At 38.7% G+C, this 25,987-nt stretch overlaps 1 protein-coding gene across 1 annotated transcript in view; it reads left to right on the top strand.

The window, feature by feature from the left end:
• Window positions 1–25,987, top strand: part of LOC133653481 (protein-L-isoaspartate O-methyltransferase domain-containing protein 2-like) — a 26,165-nt gene continuing 178 nt past the window's right edge. The window contains exons 1-7 of the mRNA XM_062052791.1: window positions 1–349; window positions 10,858–11,018; window positions 16,067–16,217; window positions 21,049–21,151; window positions 21,225–21,396; window positions 23,561–23,684; window positions 25,089–25,987. The exon at window positions 25,089–25,987 is cut by the window's right edge and continues 178 nt beyond it. Of these exons, the coding sequence (XP_061908775.1) occupies window positions 10,863–11,018; window positions 16,067–16,217; window positions 21,049–21,151; window positions 21,225–21,396; window positions 23,561–23,684; window positions 25,089–25,588 (1,206 nt within the window). The 5' untranslated portion in view covers window positions 1–349; window positions 10,858–10,862 and the 3' untranslated portion in view covers window positions 25,589–25,987. The remainder of the gene's footprint in view (window positions 350–10,857; window positions 11,019–16,066; window positions 16,218–21,048; window positions 21,152–21,224; window positions 21,397–23,560; window positions 23,685–25,088) is intronic.

Below are 25,987 nucleotides of genomic sequence, written 5' to 3'. Positions count from 1 at the left end.
TTAGCCGAGGGACGAGGAGGCGAGGGCCGAACACGAAGCACACACACACACACACACACACACACACACACCCGCCACGGACTCGCGTGTCGTTAAACTTCGAAAGGACGGAGAAGAAAAAGAGAATGAAGAAGAATTCAAATAACAGAATATGACGTACGCGGCGCGACCGCAACTCCGCGCCGGACGTCCAAACCCGGAAACGTACGTGCTGCGCCTGTGACGTCATCGCGTCAGCTGGCCCAATGTTTACATCCAGCAGTGGCGTGTTGGTGGCCGGATCGTGATCAACAAGAGGCTGCTCACAACAAAGGAGGCCACGGGCGAGATCCATCCACGCTTCACTGAGGTACATCCAACATTTAACACCGCGGCACTTTTATTGACAGGCGTCGATATGCGCCAGCATAACAACACTGCGGGTGTTGCGCCTCTCCAGTCTTTGTGGTTACCACGCAGGCTCATCTTTGTGCACGTAATGCGTGTTTTAGTCACGGTTAGCTCCTACGTCGCCTGCTCTGCGAGGCGTGTGTGATGTGTGCGTGGCGTGTATGTATTTATGTACATAACAGTGCGTCAATGAAGGCATCAAGAAATGCGAATAATAAGCGCAAATGGCAGAGTTTTACAGGAAGTGGTGGCGGACGAAAGCCAATGTTGTGCTGCGTGGATGTGCCACAGCGCCCCCCCACGGCCTCCCCGGTAACACGTTGAAGAAGCGAACTTGCAGTCTTTGAAGAGTGGAAGGCTTCTCTCCGCAAACGTTTTTGATTGAAACTTTTATTAGTAGATTGCGCAGTGCAGTACATATTCCGTACAATTGACCACTAAATGGTAACACCCGAATAAGTTTTTCAACTTGTTTAAGTCGGGGTCCACTTAAATTGATTGATGATACAGATATATACTATCATCATAATACAGTCATCACACAAGTTAATCATCAGAGTATATACATTGAATTATTTACAATCCGGGGGGTGGGATGTGGAGGGGGGGGGGTTAGGTTTGGTTGATATCAACACTTCAGTCATCAACAATTGCATCATCAGAGAAATGGACATTGGAACAGTGTAAGACTGACTTGGTAGGATATGTACAGCAAGTAGTGGACATAGAGAGAGAGAGAGATCATCTATTTAATAATACCACCTTAACATTTGACAACCAAACAATTAAACAAGGCGACTCGGTAAAGAATCTAGGTATTATCTTCGACCCAACTCTCTCGTTTGAGTCACACATTAAGAGTGTTACTAAAACGGCCTTCTTTCATCTCCGTAATATCGCTAAAATTCGTTCCATTTTGTCCACAAACGATGCTGAGATCATTATTTATGGGTTCGTTACATCTCGTCTCGATTACTGTAACGTTTTATTTTCGGGCCTCCCTATGTCTAGCATTAAAAGATTACAGATGGTACAAAATGCGGCTGCTAGACTTTTGACAAAAACAAGAAAGTTTGATCATATTACGCCTATACTGGCTCACTTGCACTGGCTTCCTGTGCACCTAAGATGCGACTTTAAGGTTTTACTACTTACGTATAAAATACTACACGGTCAAGCTCCTGCCTATCTTGCCGATTGTATTGTACCATATGTCCCGGCAAGAAATCTGCGTTCAAAGAACTCCGGCTTATTAGTGATTCCCAGAGCCCAAAAAAAGTCTGCGGGCTATAGAGCGTTTTCTATTCGGGCTCCAATATTATGGAATGCCCTCCCGGTAAAAGTTAGAGATGCTACCTCAGTAGAAGCATTTAAGTCTCATCTTAAAACTCATTTATATACTCTAGCCTTTAAATAGACTCCCTTTTTAGACCAGTTGATCTGCGTTTCTTTTCTTTTCTACTCTGCTCCGGGGTGGACCGCTAGCCTGTTCATCGGATGAGGACATCTGTACGCTGCTGACCCGTCTCCGCTCGGGATGGTTCCTGCTGGCCCCACCATGGACTGGACTTTCGCTGATGTGTTGGACTTTCACAATATTATGTCAGACCCACTCGACATCCATTGCTTTCGGTCTCCCTTAGAGGGGGGGGGGGGGGGGGGGGGGTTACCCATATATGCGGTCCTCTCCAAGGTTTCTCATAGTCATTCACATTGACGTCCCAATGGGGTGAGTTTTCCTTGCCCGTATGTGGGCTCTGTACCGAGGATGTCGCTGTGGCTTGTACAGCCCTTTGAGACACTTGTGATTTAGGGCTATATAAATAAACATTGATTGATTGATCAGAAAGCATAAGAACAAGTATATACATTTGATTATTTACAAACCGGGGAGGTAGGATGTGGAAGGAAGGGTGTTAGTTTAGGGTTGAAGTTGCCTGGAGGTGTACTTTTAGTGTGGTTTTGAAGGAGGATAGAGATGCCCTTTCTTTTACACCTGTTGGGAGTGCATTCCATATTGATGTGGCGTAGAAAGAGAATGAGTTAAGACCTTTGTTAGATCGGAATCTGGGTTTAACGTGGTTAGTGGAGCTCCCCCTGGTGTTGTGGTTATGGCGGTCATTTACGTTAAAGGCCTGCTGAAATGAAATTTTCTTATTTAAACGGGGATAACAGGTCCATTCTATGTGTCATACTTGATCATTTCGCGATATTGCCATATTTTTGCTGAAAGGATTTAGTAGAGAACATCGACGATAAAGTTCACAACTTTTGGTCGCTGATAAAAAAGCCTTGCCTGTACCGGAAGTAGCGTGACGTCACAGGTTGTGGAGCGCCTCACATCTGCACATTGTTTACAATCATGTTGACCAGCAGCGAGAGCGATTCGGACAGAGAAAGCGATGATTTCCCCATTAATTTGAGCGAGGATGAAAGATTTGTGGATGAGGAAAGTGAGAGTAAAGGATTAGAGGGCAGTGGAAGCGTTTCAGATAGGGAAGATGCTGTGAGAGGCGGGTGGGACCTGATATTCAGCTGGGAATGACTAAAACAGTAAATAAACACAAGACATATATATACTCTATTAGCCACAACACAACCAGGCTTATATTTAATATGCCACAAATTAATCCCGCATAACAAACATCTCCCCCTCCCGTCCATATAACCCACCAATACAACTCAAACACCCGCACAACACCCGCCCAAAGTACCGTTCACCTCCGTAAAGTTCATACAGCACATATATTTCCCCAAAGTTACGTATGTGACATGCACATAGCGGCACACACGTACGGGCAAGCGATCAAATATTTGGAAGCCAAAGCTGCATACTCACGGTAGCGTGTATCCAACTCAAAGTCCTCCTGGTTGTGTTGCCGCAGCCAGCCGCTAATACACCGATCCCACCTACGGCTTTCTTCTTTGCTGTCTTCATTGTTCATTAAACAAATTGCAAAAGATTCACCAACACAGATGTCCAGAATACTGTGGAATTTTGCGATGAAAACAGACGACTTAACAGCTGGCCACAATGGTGTCCCAATATGTCTGCTACAATCCATGACATCACACGCAAACGTCATCATACCGAGACGTTCTCAGCAGAATATTTCGCGGGAAATTTAAAATTGCACTTTAGTAATCTAACCCGGCCGTATTGGCATGTGTTGCAATGTTAAGATTTCATCATTGATATATAAACTATCAGACTGCGTGGTCGGTAGTAGTGGGTTTCAGTAGGCCTTTAAGGAAGTAGTTTGACATGTACTTCGGTATCAGGGAGGTGTAGCGGATTTTATAGACTAGGCTCAGTGCAAGTTGTTTTACCTGTACTCTGTTCTACACCCTGAGCCAGCCCACATTTCGGAGAAGTGGGTAGGAGTGAGGTGTGATCTGGGGTGGAGGTCTAGAAGTAATCTGACTAGCTTGTTCTGGGATGTTTGGAGTCTAGATTTGAGGGTTTTGGAGGTGTTAGGGTACCAGGAGGTGCATGCATAATCGAAAAAGGGTTGAATGAGATTTCCCGCTAGAATATTCATGGTGCTTTTGTTGACCAGAGAGGAGATTCTGTAGAGAAATCTCGTTCGTTGGTTGACCTTTTTGATTACCTTGGTTGCCATTTTATCACAGGAAAGATTAGCCTCTAGAATGGAACCTAGGTAGGTGACCTCATCTTTCCTGGTGATAACAATGTCACCCACTTTTATAGTGAAGTCACTGACTTTCTTAAGGTTGATGTGGGACCCAAATAGGATGGATTCCGTTTCACCCCAGTGTATGGATAGCTTGTTGTCAGCGAGCCAGGTGCACTACAGCAGTGTTTTTCACCCTTTTCCATTGAAAAAATCCCGAGGCACACCACCAACAGAAAACACAAAATAATGAAACGCAGCAGCCGATATTGACAATAAAAAGTCGTTCTTGTAATTGTTTGATATGAATTTAAACCATAACCAAGCATACATCACTATAGCTCTTGTCTCAAAGTAGGTGTACTGTCACCACCTGTCACATCACGCTGTGACTTATTTTGAGTTTTTTGGTGTTTTCCTGTGTGTAGTGTTATAGTTCTTGTCTTGCGGTCCTATTTTGTTGTTGATTGTCATGTCATTTACGGATGTCCAAACCCCGTTTCCATATGAGTTGGGAAATTGTGTTAGATGTAAATATAAACGGAATACAATGATTTGCAAATAATTTTCAACCCATATTCAGTTGAATATGCTACAAAGACAACATATTTGATGTTCAAACTGATAAACATAATAATAATCATTAACTTTAGAATTTGATGCCAGCAACACGTGACAAAGAAGTTGGGAAAGGTGGCAATAAATACTGATAAAGTTGAGGAATGCTCATCAAACACTTATTTGGAGCATCCCACAGGTGAACAGGCAAATTGGGAACAGGTGGGTGCCATGATTGGGTATAAAAGTAGAGTCCATGAAATGCTCAGTCATTCACAAACAAGGATGGGGCGAGGGTCACCACTTTGTCAACAAATGCATGAGCAAATTGTTGAACAGTTTAAGAAAAACCTTTCTCAACCAGCTATTGCAAGGAATTTAGGGATTTCACCATCTACGGTCCGTAATATCATCAAAGGGTTCAGAGAATCTGGAGAAATCACTGCACGTAAGCAGCTAGGCCCGTGACCTTCTATCCCTCAGGCTGTACTGCATCAACAAGCGACATCAGTGTGTAAAGGATATCACCACATGGGCTCAGGAACACTTCAGAAACCCATTGTCAGTAACTACAGTTGGTCGCTACATCTGTAAGTGCATGTTAAAACTCTCCTATGCAAGGCGAAAACCGTTTATCAACAACACCCAAAAACGCCGTCGGCTTCGCTGGGCCTGAGCTCATCTAAGATGGACTGATACAAAGTGGAAAAGTGTTCTGTGGTCTGACGAGTCCACATTTCAAATTGTTTTTGGAAACTGTGGGCGTCGTGTCCTCCGGACCAAAGAGGAAAAGAAACATCCGGATTGTTATAGGCGCAAAGTTGAAAAGCCAGCATCTGTGATGGTATGGGGGTGTATTAGTGCCCAAGACATGGGTAACTTTCACATCTTTGAAGGCGCCATTAATGCTGAAAGGTACATACAGGTTTTGGAGCAACATATGTTGCCATCCAAGCAACGTTACCATGGACGCCCCTGCTTATTTCAGCAAGACAATGCCAAGCCACGTGTTACATCAACGTGGCTTCATAGTAAAAGAGTGCGGGTACTAGACTGGCCTGCCTGTAGTCCAGACCTGTCTCCCATTGAAAATGTGTGGCGCATTATGAAGCCTAAAATACCACAACGGAGACCCCCGGACTGTTGAACAACTTAAGCTGTACATCAAGCAAGAATGGGAAAGAATTCCACCTGAGAAGCTTAAAAAATGTGTCTCCTCAGTTCCCAAACGTTTACTGAGTGTTGTTAAAAGGAAAGGCCATGTAACACAGTGGTGAACACGCCCTTTCCCAACTACTTTGGCACGTGTTGCAGCCATGAAATTCTAAGTTAATTATTATTTGCAAAAAAAAATAAAGTTTATGAGTTTGAACATCAAATATCTTGTCTTTGTAGTGCATTCAATTGAATATGGGTTGAAAAGGATTTGCAAATCATTGTATTCCGTTTATATTTACATCTAACACAATTTCCCAACTCGTATGGAAACGGGGTTTGTACTTTGTGGACGCCGTCTGTTCCACACGCTGTAAGTCTTTGCTGTCGTCCAGCATTCTGTTTTTGTTTACTTTGCAGCCAGTTCAGTTTTAGTTTTGCATAGCCATCCCTAAACTTCAATGCCTTTTCTTAGCGGCACTCGCCTTTTGTTTATGTTTGGTTCAAGCATTAGATACCTTTTTACCTGCAAACCATCGTTGTCGTTCCCCGACATTTACAAAGCAATTAGCTACCTGCCGCTACCTACTGATATGGAAGAGTATTACACGGTTACTCTGCCGATCTCTAGACAGCACAGACACTCAACAACGGCACATTTGTGGATTATAATTACTGGTTTGCAAAGAAGGTTTTCAACCCAATTAGGTGAAATTACATACACTCCCACGGCACACCAAACAATATCTCACGGCAGCAGCACAGTGGTTGAAAAACACTGCACTACAGAACAGGAGCAGCATTTCTGTGGCTTCCTTTTACGGCTTTTGTAGTCGAGCAGCGTGATCTTTGTCCCGTTGTGCCCGCTTTTTAACACCGGAGTGAAGCCTTCACACCTCGCTCACTGCTGGGCCATAAAGCAGCACATTTGTTCCCCCCAGGAAGGAGGAAACAACACCGCAATGTTAGGATTGTCACTTGTGGGGGGGAAAAAAAAGGCCATGCCTTCCCCACTTGGAACACTTTCCTTTTACTTTCATTTTCACACATTGTTTCCTGAAGCTTGTTATTCAACATTTTTTTCATTTCCAAAACCAGTATTATAATTTTTTTTTCAACCTGTAGGGCCTCCCTCAAGTTTGGGCCCCAGTCACAAAAAAGTCATACATTTATATATATATATATATATATTTTAATGCTTGCATCTGTAGATAAACTTCAGACCGATCTGTCGATATAAAGTTGAACTTTTCTTTTAATATTTTATGTCATATTTGTCAAAGAAAACCTTGTTTTGTCATAGCAAAAACACAAAATATGCAACATTTTCCCCGCCAAAAAATAATTTCATAGTGTGATATTTGATGTGAGGTAATTGGAACCTTAAATAGGTCAATAATTCATAACAACATTGATTTTGATTCATTATTATTTTTGTGAAGAAATCGTAGCCGTAATTAGATCAACAGATTATAATAACATTGATTTGGGTTTATTATTACTTTTTAACCAATTACAGTTAAAAAAACAAAATCACACTAAAGGTCTCAGGGATCCAAAAGGGTCCCACTTATAAAAGTGTTAAAAAGAAGTCATAAGTTATTTATAAACTTCCCACTCCTAAATATCTAGATCTGATTCACAGCTTTTTGGTGATTTGTATTTATTTATTTTTTTTAAATGTTTTTTCCCCTTTTTGTCATAGCAAACTTTTTTATGGCAAACACACAAAATATGCAATATTCTTCCCCAAAAATATTTCAGTGTGATATTTGATGTGAGGTAATTGGAACCCTTAAATATGTCAATAATTCATAACAACATTGATTTTGATTCATTATTATTTTTGAGCAATTACAGTTAGAAAAAACAACAACAATTCTCAGGGATCCAAAAGGGTCCCACTTATAAAAGTGTTAAAAATAAGTCATAACTTATTTTTTTTAAACTTTCAATACCTAAATATCTGGATCTGATTCACAGCTATTTGTTGATTTTTATTTATTTATTTTTTTTAAAATGTTTTTTCCCCTTTTTGCCATAGCAAACTTTTTTATGGCAAACACACAAAATATGCAATATTTTTCCCCAAAAAATATTTCACAGTGTGATATTTGATGTGAGGTAATTGGAACCCTTAAATATGTCAATAATTCATAACAACATTGATTTTGATTCATTATTATTTGAAAAAAAAAAAACAATTCTCAGGGATCCAAAAGGGTCACACTCATAAGTGTTAAAAATCTAGATCAGCTTCACAATTTAATAATAAAAATGTACGTTTTTTTTCGATGAACTTCAAATATTTTACAATACAAGTTATTATTTTTTATATTTTTTTGTTTTTTTTATGTCCTTTTCGTCAAAGTAAACGTTTTTTTAAATGGAAAACATGCAAAATGTGCAATATTGTCTTCCCAAAAAATTTCTATTTGGAACATTTCATGTGAAGTAATGTGAGCCTTTATGAGGACAATGATTCATAACAACTTTGTTTTTGATTTGTTATTATATTTTGAGCCATGATAGTTCAAAAGAAAAAAAACTTGTATTATTAGTGTCAGCATTGCAACTTTTTCTCCTTACATTTAATCCGTTTGCTCTTTTATGCCGCTTTAATGTTGTCGTTTTTTGTAAGGCTATTTTAAAATGTGTGGTGGGCTGTTCAAAAATGAGCTGCAGGCTGCAAATGGCCCCGCGGGCCGCAAACATGCTTATTAACAAGTTACAAGCAGCATCTCGTGGTTATACTTACACATTCCAACATGTCTGAAAAGGAGTAGGAAGAAGCAGAGTGTATTTAATCGTATGCCTCCTCCATATAATTTACTCACACCATAAATCATGTGACAAATCAAATAAATGCTAATGTTGTATTTATTATACTTCGTTAGTAATAAATCAATTTGATTTGCAATGTGGCCGCATAACTCCAACATGTTCACACTACTTTGTTTACATTTTGTCATATTTGGAGTTCACTTTTCTGTAGGGTTGCTGGGCAAAAATGATTCACATTGGAATCCTGAGTCTGAATATTGTCATAATTTTGAAGAATGTATTGCAAAAAGGTTTTATTGTAATTTTTTATACCAAATAATTCGGGATGTGACAGTATCAAAATCTCACGGTACGGTATCGTCCCGGTATTAGGCCCACGGTATAACGTTATTGAAGTACTGTCGTAAAAAGACTTTGTAAAAATGTTCTAGTGTGTAAAATGAAGTGGCAGGAATGTTTAGGATAAATACTGTAATGGCAAAATGAATATTTTAGTAATTTCTTGTCTAAACCACAATTTTTAGTGTGGTTTCTTTGCCTTAACTGCCTGATTTTTCAGAGAAAAGACACTTTTATGGCTTATGCGTTTCCGTGCAAAGGACGACGACTGCTGTGATGTGGTTGATCACTAAATGATGTTGTGCTTGTCTTTTCATTCAAACGTTTTCCTCCAAAGAGGTTTCTTTTGTGCTTGGTGTTGTTAGATAGATAAATAGGTAGATAGATAGGAAAATTAAAATTCCAGCAGCAGTGTACAGAATTGAGATCAAATTTAAAAAGTAAATAACGGGGGTATAAATGGAAATAAAATAAAAAATATAACAATAACAATAAAATAAAAAAAGCAACAATAATAATTAATGTTAACGGCCTTGCCCAATGTTCAAGCAAAACATTCCTGGTTGTGCTAGTATGGGTTGGGACATTTTGCCCAATCCCCTCCCTCCTCCCTCTCCTTCAAAGCATTTCAGATTGGGAAGTTGTTTGTCTCTCTCTCTTTCTCTCTCTCTCTCTCTCTCTCACACTCTCACACTCTTCTCCTTTCGGTAGCAGCGAAAGCTCTTTCTGCATTGTAATCTAACCTTATTCAAAGGCCTACTGAAATGAAATTTTCTTATTTAAACGGGGATAGTAGATCCATTCTATGTGTCATACTTGATCATTTCGCGATATTGCCATATTTTTGCTGAAAGGATTTAGTAGAGAACATCGACGATAAAGTTCGCAACTTTTGGTCGCTGATAAAAAAAGCCTTGCCTGTATCGGAAGTAGCGTGACGTCGCAGGTTGAAGGGCTCCTCACATTTCCCCATTGTTTACACCAGCAGCGAGAGCGATTCGGACCGAGAAAGCGACGATTACCCCATTAATTTGAGCGAGGATGAAAGATTTGTGGATGAGGAAAGTGAGAGTGAAGGACTAGAGTGCAGTGCAGGACGTATCTTTTTTCGCTCTGACCGTAACTTAGGTACAAGGGCTCATTGGATTCCACACTTTCTCCTTTTTGTATTGTGGATCACGGATTTGTATTTTAAACCACCTCGGATACTATATCCTCTTGAAAATGAGAGTCGAGAACGCGAAATGGACATTCACAGTGACTTTTATCTCCACGACAATACATCGGGGAAGCACTTTAGCTACGAAGCTAACGAGATAGCATCGTGCTTAAATGCAGATAAAAACAAAAGAAATAAGCCCCTGACTGGAAGGATAGACAGAAGATCAACAATACTACCAAACTCTGGACCTGTAACCACACGGTTAATGCTGTACCGCCGGACGAAGCCTAGCAATGCTGTTGCTAACGATGCCATTGAAGCTAACTGAGCTACGGGACCTCGACAGAGCTATGCTAAAAACATTAGCTATCCACCTACGCCAGCTCTCATCTGCTCAACACCCGTGCTCACCTGCGTTCCAGCGATCGACGGCGCGACGAAGGACTTCACCCGATCATCGATGCGGTCGGCGGCTAGCGTCGGATAGCGCGTCTGCTATACAACTCAAAGTCCTCCTGGTTGTGTTGCTGCAGCCGGCCGCTAATACACCGATCCCACCTAAAGCTTTCTTCTTTGCAGTCTTCATTGTTCATTAAACAAATTGCAAAAGATTCACCAACACAGATGTCCAGAATACTGTGGAATTTTGCGATGAAAACTGAGTTGTTTGTATTGGGATACAATGGTGTCCGAATACTTCCGCTTTAACCATTGACGTCACGCGCAAACGTCATCATACATAGACGTTTTCAACCGGAAGTTTCCCGAAATAGTCCACAAGTACAGAATGTTGTTCAGTCTTTGCACAGTAAAGTACAGGTAGTTCTTCTTCAGGCATCATGGGCGGAGCTGTGAGTGCCGGGGAGGACAACGACGACTTGATTGACAACCTGAAAGAGGCTTACTACATCCGCTCAGACCTGGTTGAGCGGGCTTTCCGCGCCATTGACCGCGCCGACTACTACCTGGACGAGTACAGGGAGAACGCCTACAAGGTGAGCAGAGTTGGATTGCGTTGGTTTTCTACGTGACATCATCGCGTGTTTGCACGCACAGCAGGTGTTTCCTCCACACGACACTGGCTTTTTCTTTCAATTCAGTTAAAAAAAAACAATACGCAAGTAAAAAATACTAATTTTCTGCAAGTAAAAAACATGATTAACAAGTAAAAAAAACAAATTTCTGCAAGTACAATAACTTTTCTGTAGGTTAATTAAGGATTTGCACTACTGAGATCAGTAGGTCGTGAGTTCAAACCCTGGCCGAGTCATACCAAAGACTATAGAAATGGGACCATTACCTCCCTGCTTGGCACTCAGCATCAAGGGTTGGAATTGGGGGTTAAATCACCAAAATTAATCCCGAGCGTGGCCACCGCTGCTGCTCACTGCTCCCCTCACCTACCAGGGGGTGGAACAAGGAGATGGGTCAAACGCAGAGATACATTTCAAAACAATATTCTGCAAGTATAAAAACGATTCGCAAGTTAAAAAAAATAATTTTCTGCAAGTACAACAATAATTCACAAGTAAAAAAGAAAACTTATATTATAAAAAATTATTTTATTCAATTTAAAACACGATTCGCAAGTGAAATAAAAAAATTTAGCAAATAAGAACAAAATTATTTTCTGCAAGTACAACAATTGTTTTCTGTAAGTATAAAAAATGATACACATGTAAAAAAAAATATATATATATATATATATATATATAAATTAAAAAAAAAAATATATATATATATATATTCTGCAATTAAAAAATGGATTCGCAAGTATAAAAACAATTTTCTTTGGTTAAAAAAAGTATTCGTACGTAAAACAACGTGAATAACTTTTTTTTTTTTTTAAATTAAAAACACAATTCGCAAGTAACATTTTTTTCTTTATTTAATTAAAAAAAACAATTGGCAAGTAAAACACTACTTTTTGCAAGTAACAACATAATTCACAAGTAAAATAACAATTTTCTGCAAGTATAAAAACTATTTTCTGCAATTAAAAAAAAAGATTTGCAAGTATAAAAACAATTTTCTTCGGTTAAAAAAAATATATTCGGAAGTGAAAAAACGATTTGCACGTAAAAAAAAAAACACTTTGGTTTTAATCCAAAAAAAAAATTTGCAAGTCAAAAAAACAAAACAATTTCATCATGTTAAAACCTTTGGCAGTAATATTCCACCCTGCGTGATCCACACACCCGCACTCCGAGCACCTGTAATTCACACTCTACAACCACAGGTGGTGCTGCTGAGTCAATTTAAGGCCATCATAGCTACTGGTATTTGCGCATGGTGCCCTCTGCCAACAGTAACAAAGAAGAAGCAGGGTAGGGAGTGAATAGTGGACACAATAGCACGGACAAATTACAGGTTAACTTACAGGTTGAGCTTGTTTCCCCTCTCTTCTGCAGGGTGGAAAATTACTGCTTAGAAGATAATGTTTTTATACCTGCACATACTTTTTGGACTTCCAAGAGTTTTGATGCATGCCAATATATATATATTTTTTGCAAAAATGTATTTGATTACTTGCGAATCATTTTTTAATTGAAGTAAATACTTTTTTTTTTAACTTGTGAATCATTAAAAAATCTAAAATGTTTGTGTAGTTTTGCTAGTAATTTCACTCCATAAACATTCAGTAAAATGGAAGGATCTTGGGGGGCCCTTGATACATTTTGTACCTTTTTAAAGATGCCAAAAGTACACCAAAAAGTACAATAATGTATCATATTGACGGATTTTTGGTCATAAAGTATGGTTACTTCTGACACGCCCACATGTAGGTCAATATTAAAGTATGTGTACTTCTAACACGCCCACATGTAGGTCAATATTAAAGTGTGTGTACTTCTGACACGCCCACATGTAGGTCAATATTAAAGTATGTGTACTTCTGACACGCCCACATGTAGGTCAATATTAAAGTATGTGTACTTCTAACACGCCCACATGTAGGTCAATATTAAAGTATGTGTACTTCTGACACGCCCACATGTAGGTCAATATTAAAGTATATGTACTTCTGACACGCCCACATGTAGGTCAATATTAAAGTATGTGTACTTCTGACACGCCCACATGTAGGTCAATATTAAAGTATGTGTACTTCTGACACGCCCACATGTAGGTCAATATTAAAGTATGTGTACTTCTGACACGCCCACATGTAGGTCAATATTAAAGTATATGTACTTCTGACACGCCCACATGTAGGTCAATATTAAAGTATGTGTACTTCTGACACGCCCACATGTAGGTCAATATTAAAGTATGTGTACTTCTGACACGCCCACATGTAGGTCAATATTAAAGTATGTGTACTTCTAACACGCCTACATGTAGGTCAATATTAAAGTATGTGTACTTCTGACACGCCCACATGTAGGTCAATATTAAAGTATATGTACTTCTGACACGCCCACATGTAGGTCAATATTAAAGTATATGTACTTCTGACACGCCCACATGTAGGTCAATATTAAAGTATGTGTACTTCTGACACGCCCACATGTAGGTCAATATTAAAGTATGTGTACTTCTGACACGCCCACATGTAGGTCAATATTAAAGTATGTGTACTTCTGACACGCCCACATGTAGGTCAATATTAAAGTATATGTACTTCTGACACGCCCACATGTAGGTCAATATTAAAGTATGTGTACTTCTAACACGCCCACATGTAGGTCAATATTAAAGTATGTGTACTTCTGACACGCCCACATGTAGGTCAATATTAAAGTATGTGTACTTCTGACACGCCCACATGTAGGTCAATATTAAAGTATGTGTACTTCTGACACGCCCACATGTAGGTCAATATTAAAGTATATGTACTTCTGACACGCCCACATGTAGGTCAATATTAAAGTATGTGTACTTCTGACACGCCCACATGTAGGTCAATATTAAAGTATGTGTACTTCTGACACGCCCACATGTAGGTCAATATTAAAGTATGTGTACTTCTAACACGCCTACATGTAGGTCAATATTAAAGTATGTGTACTTCTGACACGCCCACATGTAGGTCAATATTAAAGTATATGTACTTCTGACACGCCCACATGTAGGTCAATATTAAAGTATATGTACTTCTGACACGCCCACATGTAGGTCAATATTAAAGTATGTGTACTTCTGACACGCCCACATGTAGGTCAATATTAAAGTATGTGTACTTCTGACACGCCCACATGTAGGTCAATATTAAAGTATGTGTACTTCTGACACGCCCACATGTAGGTCAATATTAAAGTATGTGTACTTCTGACACGCCCACATGTAGGTCAATATTAAAGTATGTGTACTTCTGACACGCCCACATGTAGGTCAATATTAAAGTATGTGTACTTCTGACACGCCTATATGTAGGTCAATATTAAAGTATGTGTACTTCTGACACGCCCACATGTAGGTCAATATTAAAGTATGTGTACTTCTGACACGCCTACATGTAGGTCAATATTAAAGTATGTGTACTTCTAACACGCCCACATGTAGGTCAATATTAAAGTGTGTGTACTTCTGACACGCCCACATGTAGGTCAATATTAAAGTATGTGTACTTCTGACACGCCCACATGTAGGTCAATATTAAAGTATGTGTACTTCTGACACGCCCACATGTAGGTCAATATTAAAGTATATGTACTTCTGACACGCCCACATGTAGGTCAATATTAAAGTATATGTACTTCTGACACGCCCACATGTAGGTCAATATTAAAGTATGTTTACTTCTGACACGCCCACATGTAGGTCAATATTTAAGTATGTGTACTTCTGACACGCCCACATGTAGGTCAATATTAAAGTATGTGTACTTTTAACACGCCTACATGTAGGTCAATATTAAAGTATGTGTACTTCTGACACGCCCACATGTAGGTCAATATTAAAGTATGTGTACTTCTGACACGCCCACATGTAGGTCAATATTAAAGTATGTGTACTTCTAACACGCCCACATGTAGGTCAATATTAAAGTATGTGTACTTCTGACACGCCCACATGTAGGTCAATATTAAAGTATATGTACTTATGACACGCCCACATGTAGGTCAATATTAAAGTATGTGTACTTCTAACACGCCCACATGTAGGTCAATATTAAAGTATGTGTACTTCTGACACGCCCACATGTAGGTCAATATTAAAGTATGTGTACTTCTAACACGCCTACATGTAGGTCAATATTAAAGTATGTGTACTTCTGACACGCCCACATGTAGGTCAATATTAAAGTATGTGTACTTCTGACACGCCCACATGTAGGTCAATATTAAAGTATGTGTACTTCTAACACGCCCACATGTAGGTCAATATTAAAGTATGTGTACTTCTGACACGCCCACATGTAGGTCAATATTAAAGTATATGTACTTATGACACGCCCACATGTAGGTCAATATTAAAGTATGTGTACTTCTGACACGCCCACATGTAGGTCAATATTAAAGTATATGTACTTCTGACACGCCCACATGTAGGTCAATATTAAAGTATGTGTACTTCTGACACGCCCACATGTAGGTCAATATTAAAGTATATGTACTTCTGACACGCCCACATGTAGGTCAATATTAAAGTATGTGTACTTCTGACACGCCCACATGTAGGTCAATATTAAAGTATGTGTACTTCTGACACGCCCACATGTAGGTCAATATTAAAGTATGTGTACTTCTGACACGCCCACATGTAGGTCAATATTAAAGTATGTATACTTCTGACACGCCCACATGTAGGTCAATATTAAAGTGTGTGTACTTCTGACACGCCCACATGTAGGTCAATATTAAAGTGTGTGTACTTCTGACACACCCACATGTAGGTCAATATTAAAGTATGTGTACTTCTGACACGCCTACATGTAGGTCAATATTAAAGTATGTGTACTTCTGACACGCCCATATGTAGGTCAATATTAAAGTATGTGTACTTCTGACACGCCCACATGTAGGTCAATATTAAAGTATGTGTACTTGTTGACTACCAACAGGAAGTAGTTGGCTGACATGTGTTGTGTTGCTGCTAGGATTTGGCTTGGCGACATGGAAACATTCACCTGTCAGCTCCATGCATCTACTCCGAAGTCATGGAGGCTTTGGACCTCCGCCCTCGGCTCTCCTTCCTCAACCTGGGCAGTGGGACCGGCTACCTCAGCACCATGGTGGGCCTCATCCTGGGTAGGTGGTCCACTACAGCACCTTAGAACCTTCCAATAGAGTGCAATGCTTGTTTGCAACCAGCAGAGGCACTATTGCTTCATTCTAAAACACTTTGTTGTGTCAAGAAGAACTGGACTAAAGTCTGTGGTGTCAAGAAGTGGACTAAAGTCTGTGGTGTAAAGAAGAAGAAGTGGACTAAAGTTAGAATAAGAAGTGGACTAAAGTTAGAAGAAGTGAACTAAAGTTAGAAGATGAAGTGGACTAAAGTTAGAAGATGAAGTGGACTAAAGTTAGAAGAAGAACTGGCCTAAAGTTAGAAGAAGAAGTGGACTAAAGTTAGAAGAAGAAGTGGACTAAAGTTAGAAGAAGTGGACTAAAGCCTGTGGTGACAAGAACTGGACTAAGGTCTGTGGTGTCAAGAAGAACTGGACTAAAGCTAGAATAAGAAGTGAACTAAAGTTAAAATAAGAAGTGGACTAAAGTTAGAAGAAGTGGACTAAAGTTAGAAGAACTTGAGTAAAGTTAGGAGAAGAAGTGGAGTGTAAAGTTAGCAGAATAAGTGCAGTAAAGTTAGCAGAAGAAGTGGACTAAAGTTAGAAGAAGAAGTGGACTAAAGTTAGAAGAAGAAGTGGACTAAAGTTAGAAGAAGTGGACTAAAGTTAGAAGAATAAGTTGACTAAAGTTAGAAGAATAAGTTGACTAAAGTTAGAAGAAGGGGACTAAAGATAGAAGAAGTGGACTAAAGTTTGTGGTGTGAAGAAGAAGAAGTGGAATAAAGTTAGAAGAAGAAGTGGACTAGAGTTAGCAGAAGAAGTGGACTAAAGTTAGAAGAAGAAGTGGATTAAAGTCTGTGTTGACAAGAACTGGACTAAAGTCTGTGGTGTCAAGAAGAACTGGACTATAGTCAGTGGTGTCAAGAAGAACTGGACTAAAATAGAATAAGAACTGAACTAAAGTTAGAATAAGAAGTGGACTAAAGTTAGAAGAAGAAGTTGACTAAAGTTAGAAGAAGAAGTGGACTAAAGTTAGAAGAAGTGGACAAAAGTTTGTGGTGTGAAGAAGAAGAAGTGGAGTAAAGTTAGAAGAAGTGGAGTAAAGTTAGCAGAAGAAGTGGAGTGTAAAGTTAGCAGTAGAAGTGCAGTAAAGTTAGAAGAAGAAGTGGACTAAAGTTAGAAGAATAAGTTAACTAAAGTTAGAAGAAGGGGACTAAAGTTAGAAGAAGTGGACTAAAGTTTGTGGTGTGAAGAAGAAGAAGTGGAATAAAGTTAGAAGAAGAAGTGGACTAAAGTTAGCAGAAGAAGTGGACTAAAGTTAGAAGAAGAAGTGGATTAAAGTCTGTGTTGACAAGAACTGGACTAAAGTCTGTGGTGTCAAGAAGAAGAACTGGACTAAAAATAGAATAAGAAGTGAACTAAAGTTAGAATAAGAAGTGGACTAAAGTTAGAAGAAGAAGTTGACGAAAGTTAGAAGAACAACTGGAGTAAAGTTAGAAAAAGAAGTGGACTAAAGTTAGAAGAAGTGGACTAAAGTTTGTGGTGTGAAGAAGAAGAAGTAGAGTAAAGTTAGAAGTGGAGTAAAGTTAGCAGAAGAAGTGGAGTGTAAAGTTAGCAGAAGAAGTGCAGTAAAGTTAGCAGAAGAAGTGGAGTAAAGTTAGAAGAAGAAGTGGACTAAAGTTAAAAGAAGTGGACTAAAGTTAGAATAAGGACTGGACTAAAGTTAGAAGAAGTGGACTAAAGTGAGAAGAAGAAGTGGACAAAGGTTAGAAGAAGAAACTGACTTAAGTTTGTGGTGTAAAGATTAAGTGGAGTAAAGTTAGAAGAAGAAGTGGACTACAGTAAGAGTGGACCAAAGTTAGAATAAGAAGTGGACTAAAGTTAAAATAAGTAGACTAAAGGTAGAAGAAAAAGTGGACTGAAGTTAGAAGAAGAAGTGGACTAACATTTGTGGTGTAAAGAAGAAGAACTGGACTAAAGTTAGAATAAGAAGTGAACTAAAGTTAGAAGATGAAGTGGACTAAAGTTAGAAGAAGTGAACTAAAGTTAGAAGATGAAGTGGACTAAAGTTAGAAGATGAAGTGGACTAAAGTTAGAAGATGAAGTGGACTAAAGTTAGAAGAAGAACTGGCCTAAAGTTAGAAGAAGAAGTGGACTAAAGTTAGAAGAAGTGGAGTAAAGTTTGTGGTGTGAAGAAGAAGTGGACTAAAGTTAGCAGAAGAAGTGGACTAAAGTTAGAAGAAGAAGTGGACTAAAGCCTGTGGTGACAAGAACTGGACTAAGGTCTGTGGTTAGAAGAACTGGACTAAAGTTAGAAGAAGTGGACTAAAGTTTGTGGTGTGAAGAAGAAGTGGACTAAAGTTAGAAGAAGAAGTGGACTAAAGTTAGCAGAAGAAGTGGACTAAAGCCTGTGGTGACAAGAACTGGACTAAGGTCTGTGGTGTCAAGAAGAAGAACTGGACTAAAGCTAGAAAAAGAAGTGAACTAAAGTTAAAATAAGAAGTGGACTAAAGTTAGAAGAAGTGGACTAAAGTTAGAAGAACTAGAGTAAAGTTAGAAGAAGTGGACTAAAGTTTGTGGTGTGAAGAAGAATTAGAGTAAAGTTAGAAGAAGAAGTGGAGTAAAGTTAGCAGAAGAAGTGGAGTGTAAAGTTAGCAGAAGAAGTGGAGTGTAAAGTTAGCAGAAGAAGTGCAGTAAAGTTAGCAGAAGAAGTGGAGTAAAGTTAGCAGAAGAAGTGCAGTAAAGTTAGCAGAAGAAGTGGACTAAAGTTAGAAGAAGTTGACTAAAGTTAGAAGAAGGGGACTAAAGTTAGAAGAAGTGGACTAAAGTTTGTGGTGTGAAGAAGAAGTGGAATAAAGTTAGAAGAAGAAGTGGACTAAAGTTAGCAGAAGAAGTGGACTAAAGTTAGAAGAAGAAGTGGATTAAAGTCTGTGTTGACAAGAACTGGACTAAAGTATGTGGTGTCAAGAAGAAGAACTGGACTATAGTCAGTGGTGTCAAGAAGAAGAACTGGACTAAAAATAGAATAAGAAGTGAACTAAAGTTAGAATAAGAAGTGGACTAAAGTTAGAAGAAGAAGTTGACTGAAGTTAGAAGAAGAACTGGAGTAAAGTTAGAAAAGAAGTGGACTAAAGTTAGAAGAAGTGGACTAAAGTTTATGGTGTGAAGAAGAAGAAGTAGAGTAAAGTTAGAAGTGGAGTAAAGTTAGAAAAAGTGGAGTAAAGTTAGCAGAAGAAGTGGAGTGTAAAGTTAGCAGTAGAAGTGCAGTAAAGTTAGAAGAAGAAGTGGACTAAAGTTAGAAGAATAAGTTGACTAAAGTTAAAAGAAGTGGACTAAAGTTAGAATAAGGACTGGACTAAAGTTAGAAGAAGACGTGGACTAAAGTGAGAAGAAGTGGACTAAGGTTAGAAGAAGAAAGTGACTTAAGTTTGTGGTGTAAAGATGAAGAAGTGGAGTAAAGTTAGAAGAAGTGGACTACAGTTAGAGTGGACCAAAGTTAGAATAAGAAGTGGACTAAAGTTAGAATAAGAAGTAGACTAAAGTTAGAAGAAAAAGTGGACTAAAGTTTGAAGAAGAAGTGGACTAACATTTGTGGTGTAAAGAAGAAGAACTGGACTAAAATTAGAAGTGGAGTAAAGTTAGAATAAGAAGTGGACTAAAGTTAGAAGAAGTGGACTAAAGTTAAATAAGTGAACTAAAGTGAGAATAAGAAGTGGACTAAAGTTAAAGAAGTGGACCAAAGTTGGAATAAGAAGTGGACTAAAGTTCGAAGAAGTGGAATAAAGTTAGCAGAAGAAGTGGACTAAAGTTTGACGAAGAAGTGGACTAGAGCCTGTGGTGACAAGAACTGGACTAAGGTCTGTGGTGTCAAGAAGAAGAACTGGACTAAAGTCAGTGGTGTCAAGAAGAAGAACTGGACTAAAGCTAGAATAAGAAGTGACATAAAGTTAGAATAAGGTAGTGGACTAAAGTTAGAAGAAGAAGTGGACTAAAGTTAGAAGAAGAACCTTGAGTAAAGTTAGAGGAAGTGAACTAAAGTTTGTGGTGTGAAGAAGAAGTAGAGTAAAGTTAGAAGAAGAAGTGGAGTGTAAAGTTAGCAGAAGAAGTGCAGTAAAGTTAGCAGAAGAAGTGGAGTAAAGTTAGAAGAAGTGGACTAAAGTTAGAAGAATAAGTTGACTAAAGGTAGAAGAAGTGGACTAAAGTTAAAAGAAGTGGACTAAAGTTAGAATAAGGACTGGACTAAAGTTATAAGAAGTGGACTAAAGTGAGAAGAAGTGGACTAAGGTTAAAAGAAGAAACTGACTTAAGTTTGTGGTGTAAAGATGAAGAAGTGGAGTAAAGTTAGAAGAAGTGGACTACATTTAGAGTGGACCAAAGTTAGAATAAGAAGTAGATTAAAGTTAGAAGAAAAAGTGGACTAAAGTTAGAAGAAGTGGACTAAAGTTAAAAGAAGAAGTGGACTAAAGTTAAAAGAAGAAGTGGACTAAAGTTAGAAGTGGACTAAAGTTAGAAGAAGTGGACTGAAGTTAGAAGAAGAAGTGGACTAAAGTTAGAAGTGGACTAAAGTTGAGAAGTGAAGCTTCATCTTCACTCCAGTTCAAGTCTGTGTGTAAACACCAACTGAAGTTGTTATGAAAACATCATCAGTTTGTAAATGTCCTCCTTAGTTGACATTAAGACTTGAGTGCTATTATGACAATGACAATAAAGGAATTGATTGATTGATTGATTGATTGATAGCAGTTTCCTGGCCAGCCTGTGATGACCAAATCTGCCTAGCGACAGTCGTGTAGAACAACTAAGTGATTTGTGGTGCACATGAAGGAACAAATCCATAAAGTTGAGAATTGTTCCAGGACCGTTTGGAGTGAACCATGGAGTGGAGTTACACGCTGATGTCATCGACTACGCCTACCAGAAGCTGCACTCCTTCATCACCACCAGCGACACTTTTGACAAGTGAGGAGCGCCACCTTCTGTTTCTTTACTGCATCTACACCATCCACTTGATCACGTGTGTGTGTGTGCGCAGGTTTGAGTTCTGCGAGCCGTCCTTCGTGTTGGGCAACTGCCTGGAGATCCCCCCGGAGAGCCGTCAGTACGACCGGGTGTACTGCGGGGCGGGTGTGCAGAAGGACCACGAGGACTACATGAAGAACCTGATCAAGGTGGGCGGAGTCCTGGTCATGCCTCTGGAGGAAAAGGTTTGTGACAAACTGGAACACTTACACACCTAAAAACATGTTTATTATTAACTGTCTGGAATGGACTTATGCTGTCTTTAAGATGAAGTGGAGTGGTCATTGTGTTTTGGTCAACATAATTCATGACGTTAAGCTCATGATGCAGTAAGTTGAATGATGCGGGCACGTTTGTTACTGGATACTTCCTAATACTGCCTTGGAGATTTTGTATGTGTAAGCAACTATAATTATTTGATACTTGTTTATATTGACAAATGTCACCTTTGATTATTACCTATGTCTAGCTTGTGGGCTATTGTGTGCTTAGCTGTTGTGTAGCTGCTAGCTCCTCGTAGCCTATACACTAGCATGTTTACTTTTAGTAAATTACTTTAGCAAAACAAAAGAAATTGTGTGTTTATTGGAGGACAATTAGATGTCTGCAGGACTGCTTGTATCGAACATGATATCACACACAAGTAAACACTCTGCAGGACTGCTTGTATCGAACATGATATCACACACAAGTAAACACGCTGCAGGACTGCTTGTATCGAACATGATATCACACACAAGTAAACAAGCTGCAGGACTGCTTGTATCAGACATGATATCACACAGAAGTAAACACTCTGCAGGACTGCTTGTATCGCACATGATATCACAAAGAAGTAAACACGCTACAAGACTGCTTGTATCGCACATAATATCACACACAAGTAAACACGCTGCAGGACTGCTTGTATTGAATGTGATATCACACACAAGTAAATATTGCAGGACTGCTTGTATCGCACATGATATCACACACAAGTAAAAACCCTCTGCAGGACTGCTTGTATCGCACATGATGTCACACACAAGTAAATATTGCAGGACTGCTTGTATCGCACATGATATCACACACAATTAGACACTCTGCAGGACTGTTTGTATCGCACATTATATCACACACAAGTAAATATTGCAGGACTGCTTGTATCGCACATGTTATCACACACAAGTAAACACTGCAGGACTGCTTGTATCGCACATTATATAACACACAAGTAAATATTGTAGGACTGCTTGTATTGCACATGATATCACACACAAGTAAACACTCTGCAGCACTGTTTGTATCGCACATGATATCACACACAAGTAAATATTGCAGGACTGCTTGTATCGCACATGATATCACACACAAGTAAACACGCTGCAGGACTGCTTGTATCGCACATGATATCACACATAAGTAAACACTCTGCAGGACTGGTTGTATCGCACATGATATCACACACAAGTACATATTGTAGGACTGCTTGTATCGCACATTATATCACACACAAGTAAACACTCTGCAGGACTGCCTGTATCGCACATTATATCACACACAAGTAAATATTGCAGGACTGCTTGTATCGCACATGATATCACACACAAGTAAACACTGCAGGACTGCTTGTATCACACATGATATCACACACAAGTAAACACTCTGCAGGACTGCTTGTATCGCACATGATATCACGCACATGTAAACACTCTGAGGACTGCTTGTATCGCACATGATATCACACACAAGTAAATATTGTAGGACTGCTTGTATTGCACGTGATATCACACACAAGTAAACACTCTTCAGGACTGTTTGTATCGCACATTATATCACATACAAGTAAATATTGCAGGACTGCTTGTATTGCACGTGATATCACACACAAGTAAACACTCTTCAGGACTGCTTGTATCGCACATGATATCACACACAAGTAAAAACCCTCTGCAGGACTGCTTGTATCGCACATGATATCACACACAAGTAAATATTGCATGACTGCTTGTATCGCACATGATATCACACACAAGAAAACACGCAGTAGGACTTCTTGTTTCCCACGTGATAACACAAGAAAACACGCAGTAGGACTTCTTGTATCGCACGTGATAACACACACAAGAAAACACGCAGTAGGACATCTTGTATCGCACGTGATAACACACACAGGTAAACATGCCGCAGGACTGCTCGTATCACACATGATATCAGACATTTTACATGCAAGCCCATATTATCTGATACTGTTGTTTTTTGCTGATACTGGACTGATATCAGCAGTCCTGCAATATTTACTAAATGCAGATAAAAGAATGCTGAATATTTGGTGTGAATAAAACATGGATCCATGTTGTGTGTGTGCAGCTGACCAAGATCACTCGCACGGGACCCAACAGCTGGGAGACCAACAAGATCATCTCCGTGTCCTTCGCTCCGCTGGTGCTGCCCAAACGCAACATGGATGCCAGAACCAAAGCTGTTCCTCTACGTGAGTCACACTTTCTATGGCCTTCATCACGGATCCTTACTGTCCATGTTTGTATCGACACACCCACACCTGCTGACATTCAAGAGCTCTAGCTTAGCGGTTAGCACGGCTTATTGAATCCTCCTACAGTGTGAAGTGTAGCATGTTTAGCTAGTCCTCCAGTGATAATGGTACTTGTGAGAAACATAGTTTATTAGCTGCCATGGATGACGGGACTAGTGAGAAAATGTATGTATTGTTGGATCAGACAGTACTTAGTCGTGTACGGTGAAAGATAAATATATCATCTCTAATAATACTAATAAAAATATGTCATCTTTAATATGAATAATAAAAAGATGTCATCTAAAATAATAAAAAGATGTCATCTCTAATATTAATATTTCATCTCTAATATTACAAATATATCATCTCTAATAATAATACAAATATATCATCTGTAATAACAATTTAAAAAAAATATAATAAAAATATGTCTCTAATATTAATAATAAAAATATATGATCTAATATTAATAATACAAATACATCACCTATAATAATAATACAAATATTTTACCTATAATAATAATAAAAATGTTGGCCCTAATATTAATAATATATAATCTATAATATTAATAATATATCATCACTAATAATAATACAAATATATAATTTCTAATAATAAAAATGTCATTTTTAATATTAATAAAAATATATCTAATAATAAAAATATGTTGTCTCTTATGATATATAATCTCTAATATTAATAATACAAACAAATAATCTAATAATTAAAATTGAACATCTAATATTAGTAAAAATATGTAATCTATAATAAAAATGTTGTCTCTAATATTAAAAATATATCATCTCTAATAATAAAAATATATCTTCTCTAAGAATAGAAAGTTGTCATCTCTAAGATTAATAAAAATATATAATAAAAATGTTGTCTATAATAATATATAATCTCTAATATTAATAAACATATATAATCTCTAAAAATAATATCATCTAATAATAATATAAAACCTCCAATATTAATAATACAAATATATATAATCTCTAATAGTAATACAAAAATACAATCTAATATTAATAATAAAATATGTTATCTATAATAATAAAAATGTCATCTCTAATATCAATAAAATACAATCTCTAATAATACAAATTTATCATCTCTAATAATAAAAAATATGTCATCTCTAATAGTAATAATAAAAACATATAATCTCTAATATCAATAATACAAATATATATCTATAATATTAATACAAATGCCATCTCTAATATTGATATATAATCTCTAATATTAATAATAAAAATATATAATCTGTAATAATAATAACACTAATATATAATCTCTAATAATAATAATGTCGTCTCTGAAATTATTAATAATAATATGTTCTGCTGGCAGCAAAGTACGAGGTGCGGACGCTGCAGGAGCTGGCTCGCTTCTCCATCCGCCACACGCTGCGAGCGAGCGCCGACGGAGACAAGCAGGCGCCGACACGCGGCTCCTCTTTCAGCGTGGGCAGAGGCCTGGCGGTGGCCGGCCTGCACAAGTACGGCCCTCGCTTCAAGCGCCGCCGCATCCACCGTCGCCGCTGCAACACCCTGGTCCTGGCTACGCGGCAGGCGCCCGGCGCCATCGGCCCCGCCCCTCTGGACGGCAACAACAACCAGGGCGGCAGGACGGAGGACGAGGAGGACGCCCGGAGGGAGAGGAGGGGCGCCAGGAGGACCAACGCCAGGCCCCGAGGAGCGACGGCGGAGGAGGAGGCGGCGGAGGAGGAGAGAGAGACGGGCGAGCTCCTGCGCGTGCAGCCGCTGGTCAACGTGCTGAGGCAGAAGATTCTCTGCTTGCCGCTGCCAGAACCGCTCAAGAAGTTCCTCCTCTTCTACAGGAACAAGTGACGATTCCACACCATTCCACTGACCCATAATCTACATGTCTGAATGTACAGAACCACCCACCCCTTTTGTATAAAACATCAACTTATAGTCTTGCTTCTTTTTCTAACAGGACATTAATATTAATATTATTATTGGCTGGAATAAAGTGCAAAGTACAAAATGTCAACTTTTTCATTTTTGGACCACAATTCTGAGAATTAATGCTGACCAAGCAATAATGTTGTCTTAGAACAGTTAACATTCCATTGGGAAGTTCTGATTGGATGAGCAACTACACAGCATGGGGTGAGTTGATCACCTGATCAATCCACGACAATGTGCAAACTCTAACAAATTTGATTCAAATGTGAAAATTCTTACTGAAACACTGCAAGGTAAAATTTATTTCAATGTGTAATC

The sequence above is a fragment of the Entelurus aequoreus genome, linkage group LG07 (assembly GCF_033978785.1).
Source record: "Entelurus aequoreus isolate RoL-2023_Sb linkage group LG07, RoL_Eaeq_v1.1, whole genome shotgun sequence".
NCBI lineage: Eukaryota > Metazoa > Chordata > Actinopteri > Syngnathiformes > Syngnathidae > Entelurus > Entelurus aequoreus.
The sequence above is the reverse complement of the archived record's forward strand: the minus strand, read 5'-3'. Positions and strand labels throughout refer to the sequence as shown.